General features: G+C 38.8%; 1 protein-coding gene across 1 annotated transcript; it reads right to left on the bottom strand.

Moving 5' to 3' along the window:
• Positions 1-8584: 8584 nt before the first annotated feature.
• On the bottom strand, positions 8585-25818 carry ctnnb2 (catenin, beta 2). Its single transcript, XM_079590175.1, has 16 exons — positions 25347-25818; positions 16386-16435; positions 15032-15256; positions 14635-14888; positions 13936-14174; positions 13610-13811; positions 13386-13530; positions 13197-13300; positions 12766-13104; positions 12524-12682; positions 12317-12436; positions 12020-12170; positions 11704-11825; positions 11550-11610; positions 9479-9701; positions 8585-9400 (listed from the first exon to the last, which is right to left on the bottom strand). The coding sequence occupies exons 2-15, from the start codon at positions 16396-16398 to the stop codon at positions 9496-9498; spliced, it is 2340 nt and encodes a 779-aa protein (XP_079446301.1). The 5' UTR covers positions 16399-16435; positions 25347-25818; the 3' UTR covers positions 8585-9400; positions 9479-9495.
• Positions 25819-26375: the final 557 nt, after the last annotated feature.

Raw genomic sequence — 26375 nt, 5'->3', positions numbered from 1 at the left:
GGCAACAGGCCCCTTGCTCTTTTCAGAGAGGATGAATAAGCATGCCTCTCTCTCTCTCTCTCTCTCTCTCTCTCTCTCTCTCTCTCTCTCTCTCTCTCTCTCTCTCGCGCGTTTGCGTTTTCGCTCTCGTGTGTTTATTATGGGGCTTCCCGACCTTTTAAACATTGCAAGCAAATACTTAAACTGCAAACGAATGGTGAATCAGCCATTGCTGGGATTGTTGTGTCAGCTAATCACTCATGACAGCCCTGCTGTATCTTGAAGATTGTTAGAAAATACAGTAACACTTTACAATAAGGTTAATTTATTAAACATTAGTTAATGTATTAACTAACATGAAACTGTTTTTGTTCATCTTTGTTAATGTTAGTTAATAAAAATGCAGCTGTTTGTTTGTTCATGTTAGCTCACAGTGCATTAACTAATGTTAACAAGATTTTAATAAAGTAGGCTATTAGTAAATGTTGAAATTAACATTAACAAAGATTAACAAATGCTGTAGTTGCAGTTCATTATTAGTTCATGTTAACTAATGTAGTTAACTAATGTTAACTAATGAACCTTATTGTTAAGGGTTACTGAAAAAACTTTTCTATGGTGTTTAAATTGGTGTATTAGAGATTTCCTAAGAGAATAGCTCTTTATTAAACATTATTTTGTGGTGATAATGTGAGGGATATTTCCAGTGCAAAACTGGCTGGCACAAGATGGGTTCCAGGGTATTACTATGTGGTTGCTAGTTCTGGGAGGTTGCTATATGGGTTACTTACTGGCCCAAGTAAAAAACAACAACTCTATTATTATGTTCCCTAGATATGGCTTAAGCCGGGTGTACACTGAAATTATTTTTAATAGTCCTTTATGACTGTTGCTTGTCAAACGGTACGAACATGATCCCCGCTGCAATGCAGCTTCAGAGGGCTCTCGATCCCAGCCGTGGGATAAGGGTCTTATCTAGTGAAATAATCGGTAATTTGCTAAAAAAATAAACATTTATACTTTTTAACCACAAATGGTCGTCTTGCACTAGCTCTGCAATGCGAGTCCATGACTTCAAGCATTACGTAATCATGTTGGAAAGGTCACACGGAAGGCAGAAGTACCGACCCAGTATTTACAAAGCAAACGTGCAAAGACTAAGTCAAAAAAAGAAAGTAAAACCACGATGTCGGACAATTTTAACTTCCGGTACTTCCCCCTACATCACGTGTGACCTTTCCAACATGACTATGTGACATGCAGAACAACCTAGACCGTAAGTGCACATGAAGTGTAACATTTGGGACAAGGTCTAACTTATGAGGCTGTTTCGTGAATCTTTTTGACTGATGATTCCCTGCTGAAAAAAAAACCCTGCTAAAACAAGCTGGTTGCTTTTAACGGGTCTCCCAGGCTGGTTTTAGAGGGGTTTTGGACACTTTTTTAGTTGACCAGGATGGTCTTAGCTGGTAAAGCTAAGCTTAATACTTTAGTATGAGTATTGTAAAAGCAACAGTGATGTAGCCTTCTGCTCACAGAACAAAAATATTAAGATAACTAACGATAATAACTACATAAGCGTCCACACCAACACACAATATTGTTCTGTTTTTTTTGTAAGTCCAGTTATGTCTCTTCCAATTTTAAATGCTCAAGCTCTTTGAAGTTGAATGGATTTTGGAACAGCTGAAAAAAAAAAATCTGAAAGTGATTCATATCGTTCCTCTGTTCCATTATGGTTAATGTTGTAATGTGTACTCTGCTGTTCTTTTACATTAAAAACAATATTTAAATTTATATAATTATCTTTAGTTTTAGTTATCATCCTTACAGTTGTTTTAATGACTATTGCACTCTAGTGAATTCAGTAATAATAATATTGAACGTGCCTCCCACACCTCATATAGCTGCAGAGAAAGAAATATGAACTGCAGTAAACTATTCTCTACTCTGACACTTCCCATCTTCACAGCGCAGGGACTGACAGACACTAGATCATGATCCGTCTATGAGCTTTGATCTCGTTGACTGTCTCTTTCAAACACACAGACGTCCTCACAGGTGTGTTGCCTCGAGGTAAGAGAATATGTGGGAGGGAAGGTCAGAGAGTTCTTGTGTTGTCTGTCTCTCTCTCCAGGGCAGCCGAAATATTCTGTCTCACCTTCTCTTTCCGGGATCTGACGATGTGACCTCTAAGAAAATATTTTACTATGCATTTCTGTGTGAGTCTATGTGTTTTTCTTCAAATATGGCCAGTTTTTTCCTTACTCAATCTCACTCAAAACACACAATGTCAAATAGTGGAAATCCATCGCAGGATGTTATTTTGTGTCCTTTTTCAAAAACTTTATTTCCACTACAATATCATTATAGGCCTTTGATAGCATTGTCTGATGAAAATGACAAAATTACATTTGAAACATTTCTGGATTAAAATGGCCCCTCGCTCTTGTTTAGGCTAATTTTATAGGCTATATATACTTTTAGGCTATGCTTTAAATACACAATATGACACACTTTATTAATCAAAAATATATTAAAATAGAAAACAGTCATTTTAAATTCTGTTTTGTGTTTTACTGTATTTTTGATCAAATCAATGCAAAATTCTTAAAAATAAAAAAGAAACATTAAAAATAATCTGACCCAAACGATGAAATGGTAGTGTACTTTTATTTTCTTCACACATCTCATATTTCATTTCAAGTTCTGTGTATATAAATAAATGTTCACTTTATTAGAGGCAAAAATGTTTATTAGAGGAAAAAAATTAACCATCAATATTTCTATGATGGATTCTGACATGTTAAAATAAAAAAATTGAGCCTGGGACAAGGGTAAAACAGCAAAAACATAACATGCATTTGAAAAGTAAAATAAAACTTTTTTTATAAACAATAAACATAGTTAAAAAAAAGCTTAAAATACCTTTTATGTGATAAATATTAAATCATATAACAGAAACAAAAAAAAGTTTCAATCTATTTGAATAAACAAATCAACCCCATGACACAGTGAAGTTGAAGAAATGTTTCTGGTTTGTGTACTTTCCAGGCTCACATAAGTCCAATGTATAGACATGTTGCCCTGCCCCCTGTCCAAACTGGGCAAACCCCAGATCCCCCCCCCCCCCCCCTCTCTTTTTCTATCTGAAGAGGGGGATGTGTGTGTTTTTGTGGAGGCGGTGAGGGCTGCTCAGCACAAAGCGCTCTGGCAACACTTCAAACTGCAGCCGCCGTTTGGCAAGGCCTCAGTGAAATTCCTCTCCTGACGAAAAAAAAGGAGGTGGAGGCAGAAAATGGAAACGTTCATAAAACTTTCCAAGCACACACTAAAATGCTGGTTCTAAACAGCTCATTTACTGGTAAAACAATCAATATTTATATATAATATATACATAAAATATAATATATTTTCGTGAAAACAACAATTATGCAGAGCCATTCAACCTCAAATTTAAAAATGACTGTATTGGGGACAACTGACATGTGACTTCAACAAATCAATTGCAAAGCATGCCAAACATGTGATTAATGATTCATATCAGAACTGCTGCCTGTTTGAGTTAAACCCAACTGACTTGAATCAGCCGATCTCAAGACATCCGTTAAGATAAACCCGCTGCCTGATCAGAGGCTCATGTGGATCCGATTTAGAAAAAGGGGGTAGCTAAGCTAACACACCCCTATAGTGCACAAGTGTAGATTTTCATCGCCTGCGCTCGTCTCTACATTCAGATAAGAAAAAGGAAATCTTCACCCTTCCAAGGCTGATTTATTGATAATGATCCATAAACTTTGAGTTCACACAGACATAAAGATGTGGCCCCCAGAGGAGTGGAAAAGAACGACAGGCAGCAGAGAAAATAAATTATTTGACATAACTGCATAGTCACGTAAAACCAGTTAAAGGTAGGGTAGGCAATTTCAGACTCGGAGAGGCTAGCAACAGCAAGCTAGCTTTGAAAGCATTAGATTCCTCTCTCCCGTCAGAACGTCTCCAAAGACACGTCTCTTTCAAAACAAATGAACGCACGCAGCCAGGGTGGTATTTCAGAAATAGCTTATCATTTAATGAATTGACTGCTTGTTCGCAAATCTCAGTGCCGCCACTCCCACCACACGCATCACGCGCTGTGCGTAGGGCACCAAGAGCTGAGGGGGCACCCAAAAAATAGCCTCCTGGAAGTTCCGGGGGTCTCCCGCATATTGATAGCGGCTCACTGATGCCCATGAATTAGTTAAAATCTCCGGAATCTAGAGCGAGCGCGCCCGCGAGACAGAGACTGTGCTCCAAACCGCGTAGCGCGTTTACGGCAGAGAGGGATAGAGAGCAAGAGACCGCGCGCGCGTGCCTCATGAAGAGCATGTAATAGGCTGTCACTGTTTTTATTGTTCATCCTGGATAAAATCGTTCTGAAAGTGATTCTAACGATATTGTTTCTCTGTGCCATTATCGTTAAAGCTGTGGTGTGAACTCTGCTATTCTTTAATATTGCGAATGATTTTTGTATTACAACAGCAGTTGAACCATAGTGCTGTACAAATAAGATAAAACAATGAAAGGAAGGAAACAAAAAATTAAAGGAAACAATACAAAATAAAATCAGCAAATTTAACATACAAAATTTAAAAAGCCAGAGAAAAATAATAATAATAAGATTTCAATTTAGATTTAAACTCATAAACAGAATTTGATTTTTTTTCACAGATGGGAGACTGTTCCATAGCACATTGTCTAACCGTGATCTAGACAAAGAGCTGTTTTTTGTGGACCTGAGACATCTTGTTGGCTTATTTTCTTTTAATAAGTCAGACAAATAAGAGGGTGACAGATCATTTAGGGATTTAAAAACAAATACCAATATCTTAAAATCAATTTTATAACACACTGGCAGCCAGTTTAAAGATTTTAAGATCGGAGTGATATGCTCTCGCTTACAATTCGCAGTTAAAAACCTGGCTGTAGCATGTTGGACCATCTGGAGTCATGATATTGAAGACTGAGGTAGACCAACATATAAAGAGTTACAGTAATCCAGTCGCGATAAAACAAAGGCATGCGTGACTCTCGTGTGACTTTCATTCACATTCCTTTTCAAACATTGTAGTGAAGTCCTCAGCAGCCGAAGGGCTGAAAAGGCCCACTCGTTACCATTTGACAAGTTTCCTATAGTTTGACAGTGCAATAGTCAATAGTAAATACAACAGGCCTGTGGTCAGAAAAACTTAACTCCTCAATTTGAAAACTTAAAATGGATTGACTATGAGATAGAACCAGGTCTAAAGTGTGACTGTGTATATGTGTTGGTTCCTTAATCCATTGAACAATATCACATGCATCAATGAGATTAGCTAAATCTTTAGCTAAAACAGTAGAATTACAGCAAACATGAATATTAAAATCACCAACAATTAAGAGCCTGTCATAGGAGGAATAACTCCTAAAAGGTCAGAGAATTCATTTATAAAAGATTTGTTAGATTTTGGTGGCACTGCTACTAGAGTTTATCTGGTCCAATAAAAAATAGTTTCCTAAAAAAGGCGGTCTGGTTGAGAAACGACCACTCCCCGAGAACACCTTTCTCGAAATTAACATTTGACTCTCTCTTGAGAAACTAGCATCCCCGAGTCAATCGCCTTCCCCCTGTTGTCTCTCTCTCACGCTGAGACCACCAGATATTCACCCCAAAATCTATATGGTTTAATGTGATGTGAATAATTATCATACAGTATTATACATGTTTGGTATCATTTGAAATGTCTCAGTGCGACTGGTACAACTGTCTCATTCCCAAAGAAGTCAACCAAAAGGTAATAAAGTTCTCAAGAGTTTAGAGATAACTTGCACACAGAGGAGGGTGTGTCTTCCAGGCAAATGGCATTCTGCTCCCAAAGGGTGTAAACCCTAATTGCAAATTCCCATTGTTAGCAAATGTTTCCAAAGAAGTTTCTGTCTAAAGAAATGCAACAGGAGGCTCAGGGCGATTCTGTAACTCAGATCAGCCCATAATGTTGAAGGACCTCAAAGACTTCAGCATTATGTATTTTTCTAAATGTCGGGTTTAGCCTACATCTTTTTACACTATATCTTTGAGCATTTGATGTTATTATAACTGATTATGAAAAATGATACATTTACCTGACATAATAAATTGCTACATTTGATTTTATTCTGAATGACTCTGAAATTGTTTTCCCAAGAAGATTAAACGGATTCGTATGTTACCACAAAATCTGCGTCAGATTAGTGACGACTATTATTTGGTATTAATTCAAGTGTACTTGGTTCACAAAGACAAGAAGTGAATTTCCGTTTAGAACAGTAAAAATGTATGAGGGAAACCACGGCATGGCCAATCCAAAACTATTATAAGAGTAGTTATATGTAGTGGCCATACCTCTGCCTGAAGTAAACGTTGCGTTAAATTCAAGTATATGTGAAACCACGGTGGCTATACCAAAGTATCTTTGATTGTGTAAGCGTGAATTGCGACCATCTCTGGTATATAGCCAATTACTTCTCTTTAATGACCAAAACTGACGACCTTGTGATCGAGACCCGTGTTAAGCAGAAGGCGCGAGGACCTCAGAGCGACATGGCTTCCTAATATGAACGGGTAAAATATAAGAGTTCAAAAGAATAATCAAACATTCGCTCACATTTAATGTTGCTCAGATATCATTAAAACCTTTTTCATTTATGGAATAACGAGGTAATACATATGAGAAAATGCATTTAATTTAAATTATCTTGATGGACAAAACGTGTTAAAATCATAAACTTTCGTTGATCACAGAGCTTGTTTTTGTTGTTGTTGTGATAATCCAAAAGCCTATGGAAAAATCCTTTATTTTTCTAGCTCAACTGTCACAGAACGGAAAGCACAGGATTGTGGGATATCAAAGGCAGCGAAGGATACATCTATGGTGCCTTCAAAAATCGATCAGATGAAGGTATTTTAGGAGACAGGAAGTGAAACTAACATTGCATTCAGCCTTGATGCCTTCCAACCTTGAAATTTGTCCTAGTACTACGGCAGCATATGAGTTTTTGGACACAGCCAAACTCTGGTAAAAGCACGCCATACTCTTTCCTCTTCTTTTGTTTATTGGTGGTTTATATACTTAGTGCATATCGCCACCTATTTGGTGGTTGTGCAAGCATTTTTCAAACTTTTCTTTTAATAATCTTTATTCATTGTGAATATGAACTATATTGTGAATATCACCAATATTGTTTGTTTGATGCTAATTATATATTAAAAATAAAGACTGATTAACTAAATAACAGTCTGTGCTTGCAAAGATATTGTTAATTTTTAGTAGTCATATTGCTTCCACAGTATATTAATTTGAAGGTATGTTTTTATTATTATAGAAATACATTAGCATAGAATATAGATATTACCTTGTGCTATGGCTACTTACCCTAAAGTTACCTCAGTTTGTGGAACCGAGTGTTGAGGTTATCTGCTTGCTTACCCTTAACACATAACCTGCTTTCTGGAATAACCTCCAGAGCAGATTCTGCAAAGCGCCACGAGAGACGACGTTAAATTACCTCATGTCTCAAAGCACATAATATTAATGAACGTGACTTAAAGCTCAGACTTGTACCACATGCAGATTCATTTCATGGCGTGAACAGAAGTTTGTTTTGATTCAGGAAAAACTGTAAAAGGTGGCTGATGTGTGTTTGCAGTGCTCAGTGACTGTCTGACAAATGCTGCCTCCCAATTCAGAGACTGCATCCTTCGAAGGCCAATTGCATCACCACTTTGCGACGACGGCCGTCCCAATTCAGACTCCTTCAAATGTGGCCTCCAAATGCATTTTGTTTCTTGTGAAATGGAGGATACAACAGATGAATCCTTTGCGGCCTTGCCTACACCCAAATTAATTTTGCACCAGTGATAATATTTTGAGAGAAATTGCCAAAATACACTTTTAAACGAAAGTATTGGGTTTCCACTTACTCAAATATCTAATGATACACAATCATTATATTGAAAGCAGTTTAAATGTTGACATATCTTACTAAGATGTGATTAGTTTATACTCTTTATTATACAGAAATGGATCACTGAACATATTTGCAGTTTGCAATCTGGGTTTTGTTTTCAGACACTAATATAACTTTCACGCTGCCTTCGAATTGGGACAGCCTAAAACTCTGTATGGCCTCATGGAACGAGCTGATGTGTGCGCAGAGGGATGCAAATACAAAGGTTGACAGTCAGGCAAGACATTCTCATTGCATTTGGATCAGCCACTTCTATTATTGATTGGTATCAGGATTTGATGTTTCAACCAGAATAACAAAAACTAAGAAAAAAAATAGCCTACCTTAAAACATTTTATATATACATTTATTTTTAGGGCTATTAAAATGTTCTTGCATTATGAAAAGTAAAAAATACTGACTAAACATCAAGATAACAGGAGTAGGGTGAAAAGTGCTAAATAATGCATTACTTGTAGCACTTTGAGAGCAAGGAAGGTGCATTAGAATTAACGTATTGAATTGTGTAGTAATGTGACCTAAACATGTTTTAAAATTCAAAATAAGTGCCTTACACATTTATGTAATCACAAACACAAAATGGAATAAAAGTCTTTTATTGATTAGCCATGTCATTATCCATGTTCCCAAAAAAGAGCCACACAGGCTAACAATGACGTTGTTTCAATAGAGACTACCTCCAGATAGCATAGAAAAGATTTCTGTCTCTGTGTATACCTCATAAACCCCAATCTACAACCCCCCCATCCCCCCTTGCTGCACCCACACCCTTTTTGGAACAATCGTGACATTGAAAACTGCTTCTCCTTGCTTAACATTAAGCATTTTGTAAGAATGCATATAATTTTTTGAACTCCCAACAACCACCAGTTTAATTCATCATAAAAAAGCTACACATTGTTACACTTTCAGTCAGATTACATAGAAACTGAGATTAGTGTTGTTTACTAGCATGTGATAAAGATCCAGAAACCAATGAGGCAAGTCCACTACAACTTAACACTATAGAAGACATTAAAAAAAAGTCGAATAAAAATTTATGGCAGAAAAAAAAAGCCAGGTTTAAAACCAAGCTAGGGGTCAGTACCATGAAAAGGTTAAGGAAAAAGATAAAAAAAAAAAAAGATAAGAGTTCCATCTTAAAAGATCCTTTTCATGTGCACTCGTCAGTATCCACGTCACAATCCCTCTTGTACTTGCACTTTCCATCCAGGGCAAAAATAATAAAGGGGTCATAGCAATTAAGGAGACCGACATCCAAAATTTCCTGTTAGACATCTCCCTTTCCTCTGTGACAAGTGTGTTGTGCATCAGGCACTTTCTGAAACACTGGCCCACCCTCTTGCAAACCTTCCACGACTCTTCAAATCACAATGCAGATTCATTCAACATACATCTGTGGAAAAACAGAAGTACATTAACATTTATATTAAAACCCAAGCAGAATGCAATGAGTTTTTGAAAGTCATCTTACCTTCAATACTTAGACCATTAGAGGTCCGTGTCAAACCACGCCAGCTGATTGGAGTCTGTAGGGGGCAGGCCATCCATCAGGTCCTGAGCATGGCCCAAGTCGGGCAGTCCCTCTACTGGGTACTCTGCTCCAGGATGGTGGCCTGCCATCTCATGCTCCAGCATGCCATCCATACCGAGACCATCCTGACCATAGCCAGAGTGGAAAGAACGATAGCTGGGGTCTAAAAGGGATACGAGAAAACCATGAGTAAATGTGTTCAAGTGTTTAAGGATGTATTCACACCTGCCTTGTTTGGTTTGATTGAATGGAACTCTAGTTCTTTTCACCCCCTGGTGCGGATCATTTGGGCAGGTGTGAATACAGCAATCGCAGTCTGGTGCGGACCAAACAACCGAACCCCAGCTGAAGAGGTGGTCTCGGTACGGTTCCAAACAAACTCTGGTACGGTTCGTTCACGATGTGAACATGAACCAACCCAATTGCAGAAAGCACTGCATCTTTTTTGACGGTCAAATTTTTAATATGTAATTTGGGGTGATGAAATGGCTATATATTAGTGTTGCTATTAGTGTTTAACCATTATAGACTCAACGTTTATCATTCGAATGCTTTTTGTCGAACCAATTTACACAAACAATTTTAAAACGCAGAAGAGGCAAAAATCGGGATTTGCGCGTTGTGACCACAGCCGCACGCAGAGAGAGAGAGGCGCGTTATAGCACTCGAACACCAAATTGATTTCTCTTTTGCGTTTCCTTAAAACGGACTCGTCTTAAATTCTCTTCAAGTATTCTCTCGGTTATGTCATAGTTGAAAAAGAAACCAGATGTTTGTCATTTTTTCTCGGTCTGAGCGGGAAACCCAATATTCCTACTATTGTCTGTGTCATTAATGTTCATAAAACTATAAAATACAGCTTTAAAGATTAAACTATACATTTAATTTCCACAGTGAACAGTGTTATTTTACATTTAGACTTAATTATTCATTTCTGTACCAGAATAAGACTTTGTAACTTTGATATTTCGTAATTATCTCTGCTTGTAATTTGTGTATTTGTTCTTATTTTATTATTGATTGTTCACTTGTTTTTAATAATGTTAGAACTTTATCAGTTAAGAGCATGCTTTCTCAGCCAGAACTGTCTTGCAGCACATCTTCGCAAAATCCTAATTACAACATCGTATAGATTACATTGTATCATATGATGCTCATAAGTTTCTTCATATTGCATTAGTAGCTGATAATACCAAATCAGTAAAAGAATAAAAATTGTACTATAAGATCTCCATAAATTACCCGTTTTTGCACTTTCTGCTTTTCCCTGCTTGAGAATGTCTGTCCAATGAATGGATGACTTTAGCACACGTGGTTTTGTTTACAAATTTTGGTCTACTAACATGTTCAAATAAAGTTGATAAAAAAGGTTTTATAAAAAGATAACCCTCACATATTTCAGCCTTAATTTTTTACCAACATTTTTTTTTTTAGAAAATAAAATAAAATTACTGACATTTACAATGCACATTAGCTTATCTATTATAAATCGTAAAATTCGTTCCGATTTTCCCGTTGTGTCTGTCGTTGGTATGCAACCATGAACTGCGCTCTCCACAGCAACAAAGAGGTTTTAGTAGCTAATGGATTTCCACCACCTATAAACGCTTGCTGTAGCTCTGCGACAAGATTTATTTACGGAGAAAAGAAAAACACCCGTAGTATTTGGGTGCACCCCATCCTTCATGTTGACAGCTTTCAATGTTGTTACGGAAAGGGTGAATCTGATTGGTTGGTTCTTGTCACATGCCCTGTGGTGTGCTTGTGGAATTCTGAAAAGTTGAGTCATCTGGAAAAAAACGGCCGCTTTTTTGCTACTTTGTAAAAACTTTCTGCGGCCAGCGTTTCTGGATATGAACGAGGGCAAAACCTTTAGACCTGACTAAATTAAAGACCTCGGATGAAAATCTGGCGTTTTTTTAAGACGTTTTAAGGCCTTAAGTAAAAAATTCTGAACTTTAAATTTAAGACCCCAATAAATTTAAATAAAGTGGCATGAAAAATGTCTTACCATCTGGTCTGTATCCAAGAGGCTCTCCCTGAGCACCAATATCAAGACCTAGGTCACCAGTCTAAGACAAAATAATAATAAAAAAGTCCATAAATATGGATGCATAGAGTGATTGAGACCATTTCTCCATCAGTGTGCAGATGAAAGTTCGTACCTCATTCCAGGACATGGGCTCCGTTCTGAAAAGAGAGCTGGTAAGTTCCACAGAAAGACGTTTCTTGTAGTCCTGAGGCTTATCCTCAGACATGCGGAACAGCACTGCTGCAGCATATGTGGCTATATAGAGAAAAGTACATGAGTCTAGATTAAATGGAAAGCTTTTGTGTCTTAGACGCCCTTCCACCCTTTAGCTTGTAGCACAATCCACAACAAAGGAAGAAATTGTAAAAGATGTGCCCACTGAAATAAAAAGCGTTTTTTATTTGCTGTAATGTATGGTATTTGATAGTCAATTGGGGGCAGTCACTCACCCACTCCCTCATTTCTGGAGTGTAACAGCTCTGTGAGAGGAGCCGTGGCTCCTTCTGCTTCAATGGCCTCTGCTGCCTCCTTATCCTGAGCCAGCTCACACAACACTCCTGCTGCTACCCGCTGGATATTCTCAATGGGCGAATAAAGCAGCTACAGAGCAAGAGAAACACTTTAGAAACGCATAAATCATCGGGCTTACTAGATTAAAGATGACAGCCATCTTGTGTTAATTTTGTAGGGAAGTAATAAGGTGGTGAATGTGTGCACATGAAGACAATGAGCAAGTCAAGTCATACTTGTACAAATAAGGGGATGGTGTTGAGCCCCCTGATGACGATTCTGTTGTGCACATCTCTGGCCAGGATGTGAAGTGCTCCAGTGCAGCCTTCCACAATCTCCTCCATACGAACTCCCTCCTGAATATTACAAATCAGACAATTAGTAAAAATTTGTTTTTCAAAATGCCTTCCCACTATAAAAAATAAAATAAAAATAAACCTCACCACAAACTGTTGCTGTGTGCCACCCATAGAAGTGCGTCTCTGGGTGTCTTGGTGTGCCCTCACCAGCAGTTGGACCAATCGAGGAATTGCACCCTGCTCACGGAGTGGTGCATGATTGGCTGGGCATAGTGCCAGATTACGGATCAGACCGACCGTGGCCTACAAGTATGTGGAAAGAATTATTAGAATGTGCAATCATATCAGAAAATGCAGAAAAACTAGACGCTAGCTAGCACGCTCACCTTAATTAACGGCCAGTGTGAGGGTGGGTGCAGCAGTTTGACCACTACAGGTAGGCCATAGTGAAGACGAACAGCATTCTGGGCCATCTCGGCATCTTGGTGTCTGGAGGTAAGATGGCGTAGCGCGCATACGGCAGGCTCAGTGATGTCCTCTCGGTCACCAGCCCTGAGAACAGTGCGGACCAGGGCCTCGATTCCACCAACTTGGCAAACCATCATCTTATTCTTGTAATTGTTACATGTGAGGTTGGATAGTATGCCGGCAGCACAGGTGACCACATTGATGTCATCAGAAGCAAGAAGCTGAACTAGAGTGCCAAGAAGTCCTTCCATCCCTTCCTACAACCCATGAGAAATTTAAAAATAAGTGCCAGCAGTTCCAAAAAAAACTAGTCTACACATTTTATTAGCGCTTTAGTCCAAGCAGTTACCTGTTTTGTGGCAGCATCTGACAAGTTTCTGAGGGTCCAGAGGCAGTTTTGAACCAGACGCTGACTGGTATCTGTCAAGTGAAGGCCGAGAGCCTGCATACCACCTGAACCACACAAGGAAGCAAAAGATAAGACACTGACATCACACATGAATTCACACTTTAATGGCACCACTATGCAAGTACGTACCAGCCTCGACAATGGCAGGTTTGTTGCTGGAGCAGACGGACAACACTTTGAGCACACGACTTGTGGTCCAGAGCAGTTTCTCATACGTGTATGTTCTCATGATGTTGACCAGAGCCTGAGGTCCTCCACTGGCCAGGATGATCAACTGTGGCGGTAAGAGTTTAGATAAGAACATAAATAAGGTGTATTTATTCCCCATTTAGCAAGACCAATGCAATACTTGCCTTGCTCTCCTGGTTGCCATATGCTAGTATCTGTAAGCAGTCTGTGGTGATGGCAAGGAATTTGACATTGGTTTTGTTGAGTAGGGCAACCATCTTCTGAAGTCCTCCAGCTAAACGGACAGCCATTTTAGCACCTTCCTGATGGAGTAGGAGGTTGTGCAGGGTTGTGATGGCATAGAACAGCACACTGTCCACGGGGGACCTGGAAACACAAATCATGTAATCAATCTCAAGACTTAAGTGCATTGTTTTGGATCTTCAGAGTCTCAGAAGTTTCCATTGAGCTCTACTCAAGGCTTTCTAAAACCTGGCTTCTTTGGTCTTACCCCAGCATTTTGACGAGTGCAGGAATTCCTCCTGACTTAAAGATGGCGAGAAGACCCTCTCTGTGGTGGGACAGGTTGTGCAAGGTGCCGGCAGTGCAACGGGCAGTCTCCACATCATTGGTGTTCTGCATGGTCCTCACGATGGCCGACACCATCTGGGGGGAGCGCATAATGGCGTGGCGAGAAGCCTCTTTCTTGGAGAGCTGGTGCACCATCACTGCGGCTTTGTTCACCACCACCTGGACAGCAAGTGTGAGCGTTTAAGGGAATTTAGCAACTTGTCATTTATCAGTGAGCTTTAATAGAAAAACTGCAGACACCAATCAACCAGAGAAACCTGGATTGAAGCGACTGATTTGCTTGTCAAATGCAAAAACTTTCAAGGGTCGCCTCAAACTAGTGACTCGCTCTTCCAACCTCACATCCACAAATAGGCAAACATTACCTTATGAAATTGACAACGACAACATCCAAAAGCAAAACTTTAGGTGATCCAGAAAGCATTGTCACTGCTTCAAATTTTCACTATATGGCTAAAAATAATCTTAATGAAGGCTCTTGCTAAAAGAGCTTCCATATTTAGCTTCAGCTGCAAATAAACATTCCCCGGAGCAGAAATGTCTTGTCAAAGGAAATTGCAATTCTGATGGCTTAAGAACACCGTAGGAAACAAACATTAAGTATTGGAACATTCCTAACCTGGTCCTCATCATTGAGAAGTTTGGTGAGCTCAGGAATGGCTCTGGTGGCCAGTTCAGCATCATCCTGGTAGTTAATGAGATTGACAACAGCATGTTTAAGCATTTGGGAAGGCTCAGCCAGCCGCTGCACGTTGGTAGGGTGGGCAGAGTCAAACTGGGTAGAAGCGATCTGCATGCCCTCATCAAGAGTCTCAGGAAACATGGCTGCACGGACACGCTGTGCACGGGTCATGGCATACTGCCCATCCAGGTCTAAGAGAGGAAGTTTGTGATTTAGCCAGAAAGGAGGCAGGTAGGAAAATGGCAAGACTGAAAATATCCAGGCAGAAGGGCTTCCATGTTTATTTTTAGACTACAGGAATCATAGGGTGTTGGAAGCAAATACAGCAACATACCTGTCACCTGCTCAGGTGTGAAGGGCTGGTTGAAGCCCTGCTCCCATTCATAGAGCACCTGGTTGTCCAGATCCTCCTCTTCAGGGTTGCCTTTGCCTGAGAGAGATGGCGCTGTGGTGGTGGCCCCAGAGTGAATACCTGAATCCAGGTAGGACTGCTGCTGCCAGTGACTCACAGCAACTTTACGATCCTGCTCCATGGCCATATCAAGCTCCATAAGGTCAGCTACAGGAGATCAATACAAAGACATCATTCAATTTAATGTTGTTCCACATACATTTTTAGATGGGTTCTCAGCAGCCTGCTGCTACAGTATAGGACTTTTAAATTAAAATACGAATTTAGAATAGAATGTCAAATTTAAAGTAAAATCCAAAAGTTTTAAGTGAGCGTCATGCACAACGATGTAAGTCGTTGTTGCGTTTTAATGTTTTTGTTAGCCTAGACTAGATGTTAGCCTAGACTAGATGTGGCGCTGCTGCATTGTTCATTTAAAATATTGCAGAAAAAAAATAGAGAAGCTCCATGCAGCAAAGATACTGGTTACGTCAAAACCACAACCAAGCCATTCACAGAGTGATGCTTTTCTATTGTTTTCCAAGTAAACATGCGCTAGACGGACATCTTTAACCACTCGTTTCACAAATGACAGCTGCATGTTTAGCATGTAAAGTTAAGTTAGACTTAAAAAACTATGTATACATGCGGTTTGTTCATAATTGTTTTTAATGCAATTTATGAAACCATATCTGACTTATAAAGGAAAATACAGTTAAAACAAAGACAATCTGTAGAAAAAAATCCTTTTAAAATTTGAATAGAATTCAAATATTAGTAATATTCAAGTACAAATTCGAATTTAGTTTAAACCATTTTGACTGCCCTACTACACTAAAGATTCAGGAGCACACAATAGTCTTACATCTCATTAAACTGCCAGTAGAGTATGTGCATTTTTCTGCTACTTTACCATACCTGCAAAGCCTACGAGCAAAAAACGAGCAACATAACAGTAACTACATATAACCTTTAAGTAAGAAAATTGTAATTTAATTTTTAATTTGTTATTTGCTGTATGATATATTTGCATAGTTCTATGACTTAAGTTTAAAAAAATAATTGTTTGAATTTTGCATTTGAATACCATCACTAAATTTGATACAATTAGTACATTCAATAAAAAGGGGCATTTACTTTGCGTTTGATATATTGGCTCTCTGAGGTTTAACTGAAACATTAAGTAAATAAACCAATTCTTTATCAGCTTATCTGTGTTTGTGTGTCTGCGTCAAGAAGCACAGTCATCGGGCAAGCATGCTGATAAACTAACTGGTTACTTTGGAAAACTACTCACACTGGGTAGCCATCGTTGTCTCAATCCCTCAGCCTGAGCGACTTCCAAACCTGTAGACAAAAGAAAAAGAAAAAGCTAATTAGGATAGGAATAAAACTACATAACAGAACAGGTCAAGCATTTAAAGGGTCAAGAAAATGCTCCATTTTACAAACTAACATTAACATTTGGCTATTCCCTCCGACACAGCTGCTTTTTTACAAGCGAGAAAGAGGCTTCAGTCTACATTACAGACTGTAAAGGTAGTGTAAACGGTGGGGAAACTCCCCTAATTTAGACTGTAGGGTGTCACGCGAGAAGTTGAGAGTAGGAGACGGGACGGTGAGTCATCTTGGCAATACCAGTAAAAACACGCCGAGAGGGTTAGTCAGCTTCATTCATCCAAAGCTGATGAGAACAATACAGCATAAAGCATCACAAATTATGTGATTATAAAGACCCAGAGGACATGAAATAAACACTGTTGCTTATTAGGATCTTAACCTAATGAAATCAGATTTACTTGTTCCCCTGCTAGGGTGGCAAATTTGACTATAGGTTGCAGGCTATTATTCTAGGATAGTTAGACCCAAACAACAAAACAAGCATTAAGTAGGATTTCTTTTGTTACACATTTTATTGACATTTTTAGGTTATAAATAGTCAGCCATTCATTTATAGGTGACTCAAGCTAAATATCTTCAACCGGGTTTAGATAACTACAGAAACTAGTATCTGTTTCTGTAGTGATCTAAACCAGGTTGAAGATATTTAGCTTGAGTCACCTATAAATGAATGGCTGACTATTTATAACCTAAAAAAAAAATTTGTCAACAACAAAATGTGTAACAATTGTAATAACTAGCAAGAGACTGAAAAATAATGGCTGCTCCTTAATGTGGTTACGATAAAGTGATGACACCAATGTCATTAAATGATAAATGTGACCATCAACATGCCAAAAAGACAAATGCAGTTAAATAATACAAACTTGACAAAAATCACCTAAATCATGATTTAAAAAAAATTGCAACCTCTCTACACTGCAGAAACAGATGATCTGTAAACAAAGACAAACAAGTAAGCTGCCGTTTAGCGATCTCCATTTGAGATACCGTATTCTGCTTGGAGTCTAGACCGACTGAATGACACTTTCATATGCGTTCTGCCACAAGACACTTGTGCTGTTTGCGGTGACTAAATCTGCGATCAAACCTTCTCAGCGATGAACTAATAAATCCAAACATGGATCTCTTGACTATTTGCGATTGTGGATGCTGAATAAATTCACTCTGTGTGGCTATAAAGTCTTTCGCTGTTGTTTTAAAACATTAAAGTAATTTGGAATGATTGGAATGGATTACTAGGAATTTCACTATTTTAAACTATTTTAAGTTTCTTGTTTTACCAGTAGGCCTATGATAAACATCCTACAGTAAATCAGAAAACTAGGTGAGATAAAAACCATGTGTATGGGTTGACATTCTCTTTGATTTGTTCTCATAGGTGAAAGTGCAACAATTCTGATGAAACTTTTAAAAATACATCTCAAATGACAATCGTTGATTATAATTGAGCAAAATAATGATGATCAATTTAACCATTATGCAGCATGATGAAAATTTAACTTTTCATTGACGAAACTGCTCAGACAGTTCAGGATCAGGATACAGTTGCCTAAATATGATAAAACTAAAAAGTTTCAGACAGAACTAAGACTAGTAGCCTGTATAAAAAAAACCCTGACAAAACACTAACCTTTAAGTAGCCTACACATTTTATGGGTACTCAAAGACACATTCTTGTTCAAAAGTTAAAAGCAGCTGGATGGAGTGCAACAGAATGGAACAATGCAGGGAACTCAAGACAGGTTATTAAAGAAAAGTTGGACTATTTTTAACTGGCCCTGTCCCAAATGGCACCCTAAACGCTTGCGTTCTTCCTACGAGTCTGCACTTTCGTGACGTAACGCAGCTTTGACTGTCGCGAAGTCAAAGCTCGCTTCAGTGCGGCTCGGCAAAAGTGCGCATGAAGGGCACATTGACAGCAAAGGGGGTGTTCGCGAGCACCCTTCTGAAACCTAAAATGACAAATGGGACACCACACAATCTCATGGACTAAGTGGACACTTAGCCCGTGTGTCCACCAATGCGTTTTTAGCCACCTGAAAACGCTAGGCGCTCTGCTGAAAACGCCGAGCTGCGGGCGCTTGAGAGCGTTTTGGCAGCGCAGTTTTTTTTTCAGTTGAGACGCATCGTTGCTATGATACAGAATATCCGTTGGTCCGTGTGGTATTAGTCCCGCCCCTCCTCCACTGTGATTGGACGGTTGGCTAAAAAGTGACAGTGATGAGCGCTGCGTTTTATCCAAAGTTGAACACTCTTCAACTCTCGGCGACCTATAAAAAACGCCGAGCGCTCAGCACTTGAGTGTTAAATACTCGATCAGCGCCTCGTTACGCTCCTGGCGTTCTAAAAACGCGGCGTTCCCATTGACAACAATTGAAAAATAAAGCCAGCCGCGTGAAAAAACGCTTTGGTGGACACACGGCCTTAGTCCACAAGACCAAAAGTGCAACCTTATTTGCAAGATACTTAAGCGTGCAAATAATGGCAACATATAACGTAAAAAAATCTTACTGACCACAAACTTTTAAATGGTAGTGTGTATAAATCATATTTACAAACAGTAGGTTATGCATTTGCTAGAGTGTATGCAAGTGTTTGAAGTTAAGTCACAGTGCTGTAATGACCTCTGTAAACCTTAGTCTTGCGCAGAGCCTCAGGCTAGTGATGCCAGTTCATGGGGAAGGACATATTTGGCGTGAAAAGATGCCGCAACGAAAGGAAAGCTGTTAAGCATTGATGTGAAAAGTTTCCTCACACTGGCCTCAAACCAGAGAGGTCGAGTTATATTTCCATAGGAAACTGCTCACGTCTGCTTCAGGGCCAGTCTTCCTTCCTGCACAAGTCTTCAATGCACCAAGCAGTAATTAAACCAATGAAATGAGTCTAACATCCCTCCTCGGCTCAAAGAAAATAAACTAATAAAATATGTCTCAAAAAATCTTAAGTATAAATCAGCATCAAATTAAACTTCTGTATAAACAGGTTGGTGAATAGCCTCAATAGTTAATAGCGGACATTTTCACATAGCATCAAGGAAGCGGACAAGCATTGGAAACTGACACGTTGACACAATCTGGCTTCCTGCTGCAGTGAAGAACATCAGCTCACATCTTGCAGGCTTTAAAATATCTGATATGCGTCATGATATCGGGGTTAAATGCTAAAGTACAACATGGCAAGCAACCGACAGCTTCATTTCCAACTAAACTAGACATTCAGCAACAATCAATGTGGTTAATCCGACCGCAAGCAAACGTCATCTAAGCACTGATTTGGTGCCATGGAAAGGAAGAGCATCATGTGGCAGGGGAGATCAGAGGAAGACCGCATACAATTTGAACTTAAAAGAATGTGCATTAAACATTCCAACATCACTAAATTTAGGGGTCAATGATGACTAACTGTAAAATAAATGTATATGCACTTAAATATGGTAATTAGTACATTTATGATCAATTAAACAAGTATATTTAATAGGAATGCGCCAATACAATTTATTCAGTACTTATCCGATCCCGATACATTGATATTAATAATCCATAAAACCGTAATGCCATTTTTAAACAGTATTTTAAATAGAATAGTTATGGCTTCGAAAATGCGCAGGGATGCCTAGAATCACTTTATAAGTAGATGAAAATAGTTAAATGCAAGATGTGCAGCGCCAATCTGCTATTTTGGCTACATACCATTATAATGAGAATAGACAATCACATCTATAGAATGTTAATTTCAGCACGTTGATATGGGAAGAGTGCACACAACAGAAGAAATAACACTTTCCCAAGCACGTAACTTGGGTCAAGTTCACTTGCATTTGTGTCCTTTGTGCAGACGATGGTAAAGTAACGTTTATGTTGTATAGGAAATTTAACACCATGTAGAATGCATCACATAGAACGGTCTCTGTTTACTGGTGTTCATTCACTCTTCAACTTCACACAGCCATTCCTTTTAGAGGTTTCTTTTTCAAAAACATTCCTGCCAGATTATCAAAGATGCATCTGTGCTATTTTTCTAGTCATTTTCATATTTTGATAGACATTTTTTATTTGTCAACTTTAATTTTTGTAATGGTTAATTAAAAATATCTTCATTATCGGACACACCCCATCCTGCCCCCAAGTAGGCCTACTTGATATTGAGAGCTATCAGTAGCCTACTTGGAGAAAAAAAAAAAAAAAAAAAAAAAAAAAAAAGTACATCCCTAACCTACGGTTGTTAACAGTATGAGACGGATATCACGGTTTCTCAGTATTAAACAATCAAGTATTATTCTCAGTTTTATGGAAGACCGCAAAAAAGAAAACATGTTTTTTGTTGAACAAATGCTTTTACAAACTTTAAACCATTTGTTTGTGATATCGGCATACCGATAGCCTATACCGTTATTTAAAATGTAAAAATCGGACAGTTGAGGACGTTGCAGGTATCCAAAATGAACACTTGTCAAAAGAACTGAACTTCTACAGCTGTTCCATGGTCATGGGTGAAGAGAGACTGTGAATGAGAACACTGCTCAAGTCACATGCACTCCAGAGCTCTTCAGCTAAATTGCAAACCTGTGCATCTAGGTTAAGTGTTGGTTCTCAGCTGGGTGAGCATCCAGGCTGTCTGAGAACATAAGGCCGAGTGAGAACAGCTCTCAATGATGGGGAAGCTGTAGAATCACAATGTCAGCCTTCACCCAGCCACAAAAAAAGAGAGAGAAGAACACATACACCAATCTATAGCACTACTAGTGTAGCAGATTTTTTCAACATGACCTCCAAAATATAACATCAACACAAGAGCTGCTTTCACATACAGGCATTAATGGGAAACCTTATGACAACATCCTGGAGTCAGCACTGGACATTCCTCTCCTGTCTGTGTATGTCTGCATGACACAAGATACAGCATTTCAAATAGAGGGCTTCACTGAAAGACCCCGCCAGCAGGAAATACAGTGCTGTGAAGCCGTGCCAATGTTAATAAATTAGGCTTTTTAAGGGTGCGTGTGAAGGGAGATGGTTTGATTCGAGAGCAAACAGAGGTAGCTGTAGTAGTTTATGCAACATGCATCGTCCTCCACAGTGGTGAGACAGACCTGGAATTAATTTACCAGACAATAAACAAAAAAGGAAGTCAGATGCAAACTCAGGGTTTTCCTTGCGGCACCAGTCAGCATTCCACACAGGCGCACGGGAGGCGGACGTGCAGACGAATCACTGTGTTATTACGGGACGGATTTGGAAACTGAACCTTCAAAGTAACGGAAGGCTGCCTGATTAGCACTTTTAATGGGCTTGTTTAAAGTTTATTCACTGTATCCTGTTAACACAAGCAGAGATGTTGCTGCGGCACAGGCACAAAGCAAACAAAGCAAGTATAGGTTAGCTAGTCAAAAAGCTATACTATGAATAAATTAGTCTTTCAAGTTGCTCCAAATGCGTAGGCTATGTAGCCTATTGTTTGATGATAGAAATTAAGGGATTTTAGGCAAAACTGAGAACGCAAGAACGATAACTACCGGTAGCTATAAAGTTTTAATATTCATTCTAATTGTGAGAATAGGCAAGCCCATACTACGGCTGCACGATTTGGGGGATGGGTGGGGGGCAGGGTTTCTACACCTTGGTTAACTTCAAATTCAAGGACCTTTCCAGGTCCAATACCCTGAAATTCAAGGACTTCATTGGAGACACATTTGTTGTGTCCAACAACAAAGGTTGAGGTACCATTGTAGTAGTTGAGGAAAAAAAACTAAGGATTTATTATAAAAATCTGTGACAATTTCTTCATTTTTCCCAGGAGGTATGCAAAATCACAAATAAGTCCATGTCCATTTTAATATGGAATATGAGCCTCTTATGCATTCATTGTGGAAGAAAAAAACCTTCTGTACACTGGAGAAAAAACATGGATTCTTATCAAACTTTTTTTTGAAAGAGGTTTTATTTTTCATACCCAAAATCGGATGAAGCAAGCATTAACTGAGCGCCAAACACACGTCTGTTTGATTCATACTGGAAGCCAGAGGGCACCCTCACGCAGAAACTCCACATATGTGTTAGAGAAGTAATATAACATATGAAGTACCGGGAAATCTTTAGTGTGATACCTAGGCCCTGTCCCAAAAGGCACTCTCGGTCTTCCTGAGAGTCCACATTTCCATGACGTAACATCTGTCTGTCGGGAAGAAGTCTGCTGAGGAGCTCGCCTCAAGTGCGGCTCTGCAAGTGCACATCAAGGGCGCATATCAACCGCATAGGGGCGCTCGCGTGCACCCTTCTGAAACTTAAAATGACAAATGGGACAACCTACGGTCTCATGGACACGCACGCAACAGCAGTCCACAAGACCAAAATTGCATATGAAGTGTGCCATTTGGGACACGGCACACTTCATATTAAATGTCAAAAGAAAAAGTAGCCTTTGGGATTAAAAAAAAAAAAAAAAAAAAAGCACTACGCCAAAAATCGCGATTTTGGTTTAATTTAAATTAATCGTGCAGCCCTAGACCATACCACAAAAATAACGATAACAGACAAATGATATTGGAAGACTCACTTTAGAACTTTTTTTTTTTTCAGCTGATGAACGATAAACAAAAACATTGACAGCCAATCAAAATCAACCCAACTTTAAAAGAGTGAGCGTTTAAAGGGTCCTAACCCTTTAGCCAAAAATTTCTATTTCAGCCAAAAAAATTATCCCATAATTTACTCACCCTCAAGCCATCCTAGGTGTATATGACTTCTCTCAGCCAAACACAATCGGAGTTATATAAAAAAAGTAAAAAAACATCCTGGCTCATCCAAGCTTTAAAGAGTGAATATTACCCGAGCTTTTGAAGGCCAAAAAAAAAGCACATTCATCCATCATCATAAAAGTAATCCATATGGCTCAATCTCAGGTACTACTCACTCCCATTATTTTATTTAGCCTATCCTTTATTTAACCTGGAAGATCCTATTGAGATAATCACAATCTCTTCTTCCAGGGAGACCTGGTCAAGACGGCAGCACAGAGATTATGAAGCTTGGAAGAGCCAGGATATTTTAATATAACTCCGATTGTGTTTGGCTGGCTGAAAAAAGAAAGTCATGGGACATTGTTTTGGGTGAACTATTAAATGATGCAGACAACATAGCAGCGCACGCTTATAAACAGAAACTTTAGCCATCATTCAGCTTCACTGAATCTTTTCAATAAAATGAAACTGATCATCCTACTTTTGTCAACATCATACACATATGAAGATGAGAAGTGACAACTTAGATTTTTGGTTAAACTATATCCTTAAATGATGTTTTGTTGAAGGAAAGTGATTATAATGTACAAAAGCAAACCCGAGTCAAATAAAAAAACTATTAGAACTATTTTTGCAACAATAAATAGTCTACGTCCAAAGTCAAATTATTTTCAAAGACCATTTCCACAGGTTTTTCCATAAAACCACCATTGTCTGCGTGTTATGAGAAACCTAGGTTGTTTTTAAACAGACTACTGCGGGTATTTCCCGGACAGGTACGAAACCCGAGATTCGTTCTCCACTAGACAAAGCGACCACACACGCGCAATCGTGGAAAAGTTTCGACCTCTTCAGTTTCCACAGCGCACGCTGCCGATAGACTTTAGCCCCGCCCACACTTCCTCCAGCGGAGACGCGCACGGTGGCTGATCTAAGGTCAGTTCTGCCGTGCCTCTCAAGGTGGGTACGTCTAACTAAAGTGTGAGAAACAGCTGTTCCGGGCTCTGGGAGCCGAGAAACCCGAGCCCCTCCTAAAAGCACGCAGGAATTCGGCCATCGGTGCCTTTGTTTCGAGAAAGAGCAATGAACCCTGAAATGTTTTGACTCAGTTTCCCATTCGCAAACTTGCCTATCGGATGACACCGAACTATGACCAACTATAACATCACAACACATTGAAGACAAAACCACGATAGTTATTGTAGCCAAAACTCCTTTCCCCCCGACAAGTCCATCGTGGATATCCACGTAAGTTACACATAACGTTACGTAAGTTACGTGTTGCTGGATGGGTTGTCAAGACAGCAATTTTAATGAACAATTAAATTCAACCAAACAATCCACTTTTTAATAAAAATGCCCAGCAATCTCAGATTTAAGTTTTACACGGCACTTCTTCAAACTGAATAAGCGCTAATTGAGGTGTGCGATAGAGCAAAAAAAGAAAAGAAAATGAATAGTAATAAAATAAATAAAAATACTGGAGAAAAAAAAACAATCTCAACTGATAAAACAAACGCATTTCTATCTGACACACGTTTTCCCGACTGCCTTAATCTTAAATCTTACAAACTATAACATAACGTATCGGCTCAGTTTGTACTAATTTGAAAATATTCACAAAACAAGTAAAAACTCCCCGGTATGCCTTACGACATGGGTTAAACCGTTGAAGGAGAGGAAACTAAAATCATGATGTGGTTAAGAAAAAATGGGTAACGTTAGAATATGTGCATGGAAAAACAACATGTGGAGTCCCTGTTGAAATCATTTACGTAACGTTACTATTTATTAATTCTAGTTTATCGATTGAGATCTGCTGGTTTGCTGTTAGCTCGCTGCTCGAGCCATAATACTGAATGAAGCTAACGTTAGCCAGTGTTTGCGAAGCTACCGTAAACAAACACAAGAGTAAATGTGCGTCGTGCATAAACCTGCAAATTCCTGCTAAAACCAGTATAAAACAAAAAGTAAAAATCTAAACCAAGCGTTTTTAAATGCCCAGGTCACGGAAGGTAAATCCAACCCCAAGTCTCGCATGGAAAAACCTGGGAAGATCCTCCCGCTCCTCCAATCAAACTACTTAGAGTTTAATCAATCCTCATTTAAAAAGCTTACCTGAAATTAAACCGACGAACCCCTTGTTTTGGCCGGCGAAGGATGACCAACGTGTTGTTATTCAAATAGGTAACGAAACAGCCAAGCCAGCCGGTGAAATTCCCGGACGGGTAGCTGTTCTCCTGCGTTAGAGGTGCTGCAAACCTTCCGCGCTGATGTAAATCTAGACCTTAAAATGGCGTCGCTAAGACGCAGCTCTTATACAAGGAATGCAGTTCATGTATCCTACCGCACGCGAAAAACTAGGGCGCAGCAGTGGCTCGTCCAGTATGAAACTAAGCGTTAGTATTATATGTATACGTTGACAGGTGATAATCAATAAATACTATATCATATTCAGAGTACATTGTCTGAGGTCTGGATGTTTTTAAGTCGACACCAGGAATGTGGTATGCGCGGAGTAATATAGCAGCTACAGGAAGGGCGAGGTGCGTCCATTAGGTTGGAATGTGGGTGTTTTGAATGGGATGTCGGGAGCAGCTATACAAAGGTAACATTTGTATTAGGGATACAGGAAACACTACTGCTGCAGGATGGTTAACTGAAGTTACATAGATTTCTCTTTTCTTTTTTTGTATTATTCCTAAATAGTTTTTAACTTTTTTTGTATGGCTTTATCTTTTAGACTATAATGTCTTAAATCATATACCTAACAACCATATGACCTAAAATAATAATTTTGCTGATTCCCTTCAGGTTGTCACTGTATATTTTTTTATTTAACTGGAATAATCATAAATTATTAAAATTATGTTATGTAAAAAAACAGTATTTTACAGTAGTTTTGACACTTATTATTTCCTTTCTTGGTTTTGCTTAAAAATATTAATCAAAATAATGTGATTTACTGTTTATAAATAAATCCATTTAACACTTCATATCCAAATATATCCAAATAGCACAACATACATTCATATCCAAACAGCACAACACAAATAAAGACAAAAAGAAACCTGTAAATATTACATAAATTTTTTATTGTAACGATCAAAGATAAAACATCAATTAAAGTCTATCTAAAATTCATGT

Source organism: Phoxinus phoxinus, assembly GCF_949152265.1.
Source record: "Phoxinus phoxinus genome assembly, chromosome: 19".
NCBI lineage: Eukaryota > Metazoa > Chordata > Actinopteri > Cypriniformes > Leuciscidae > Phoxinus > Phoxinus phoxinus.
The sequence above is the reverse complement of the archived record's forward strand: the minus strand, read 5'-3'. Positions and strand labels throughout refer to the sequence as shown.

Coding starts and splice junctions, on each gene's coding strand:
- ctnnb2 (XM_079590175.1), bottom strand. Junction 13,812..13,935: donor GCACTCGTCAAAATGCTGGG/GTAAGACCAAAG, acceptor TTGTGTTTCCAG/GTCCCCCGTGGACAGTGTGC. Junction 12,171..12,316: donor CCATCCCCTTATTTGTACAA/GTATGACTTGAC, acceptor CTTGCTCTGTAG/CTGCTTTATTCGCCCATTGA.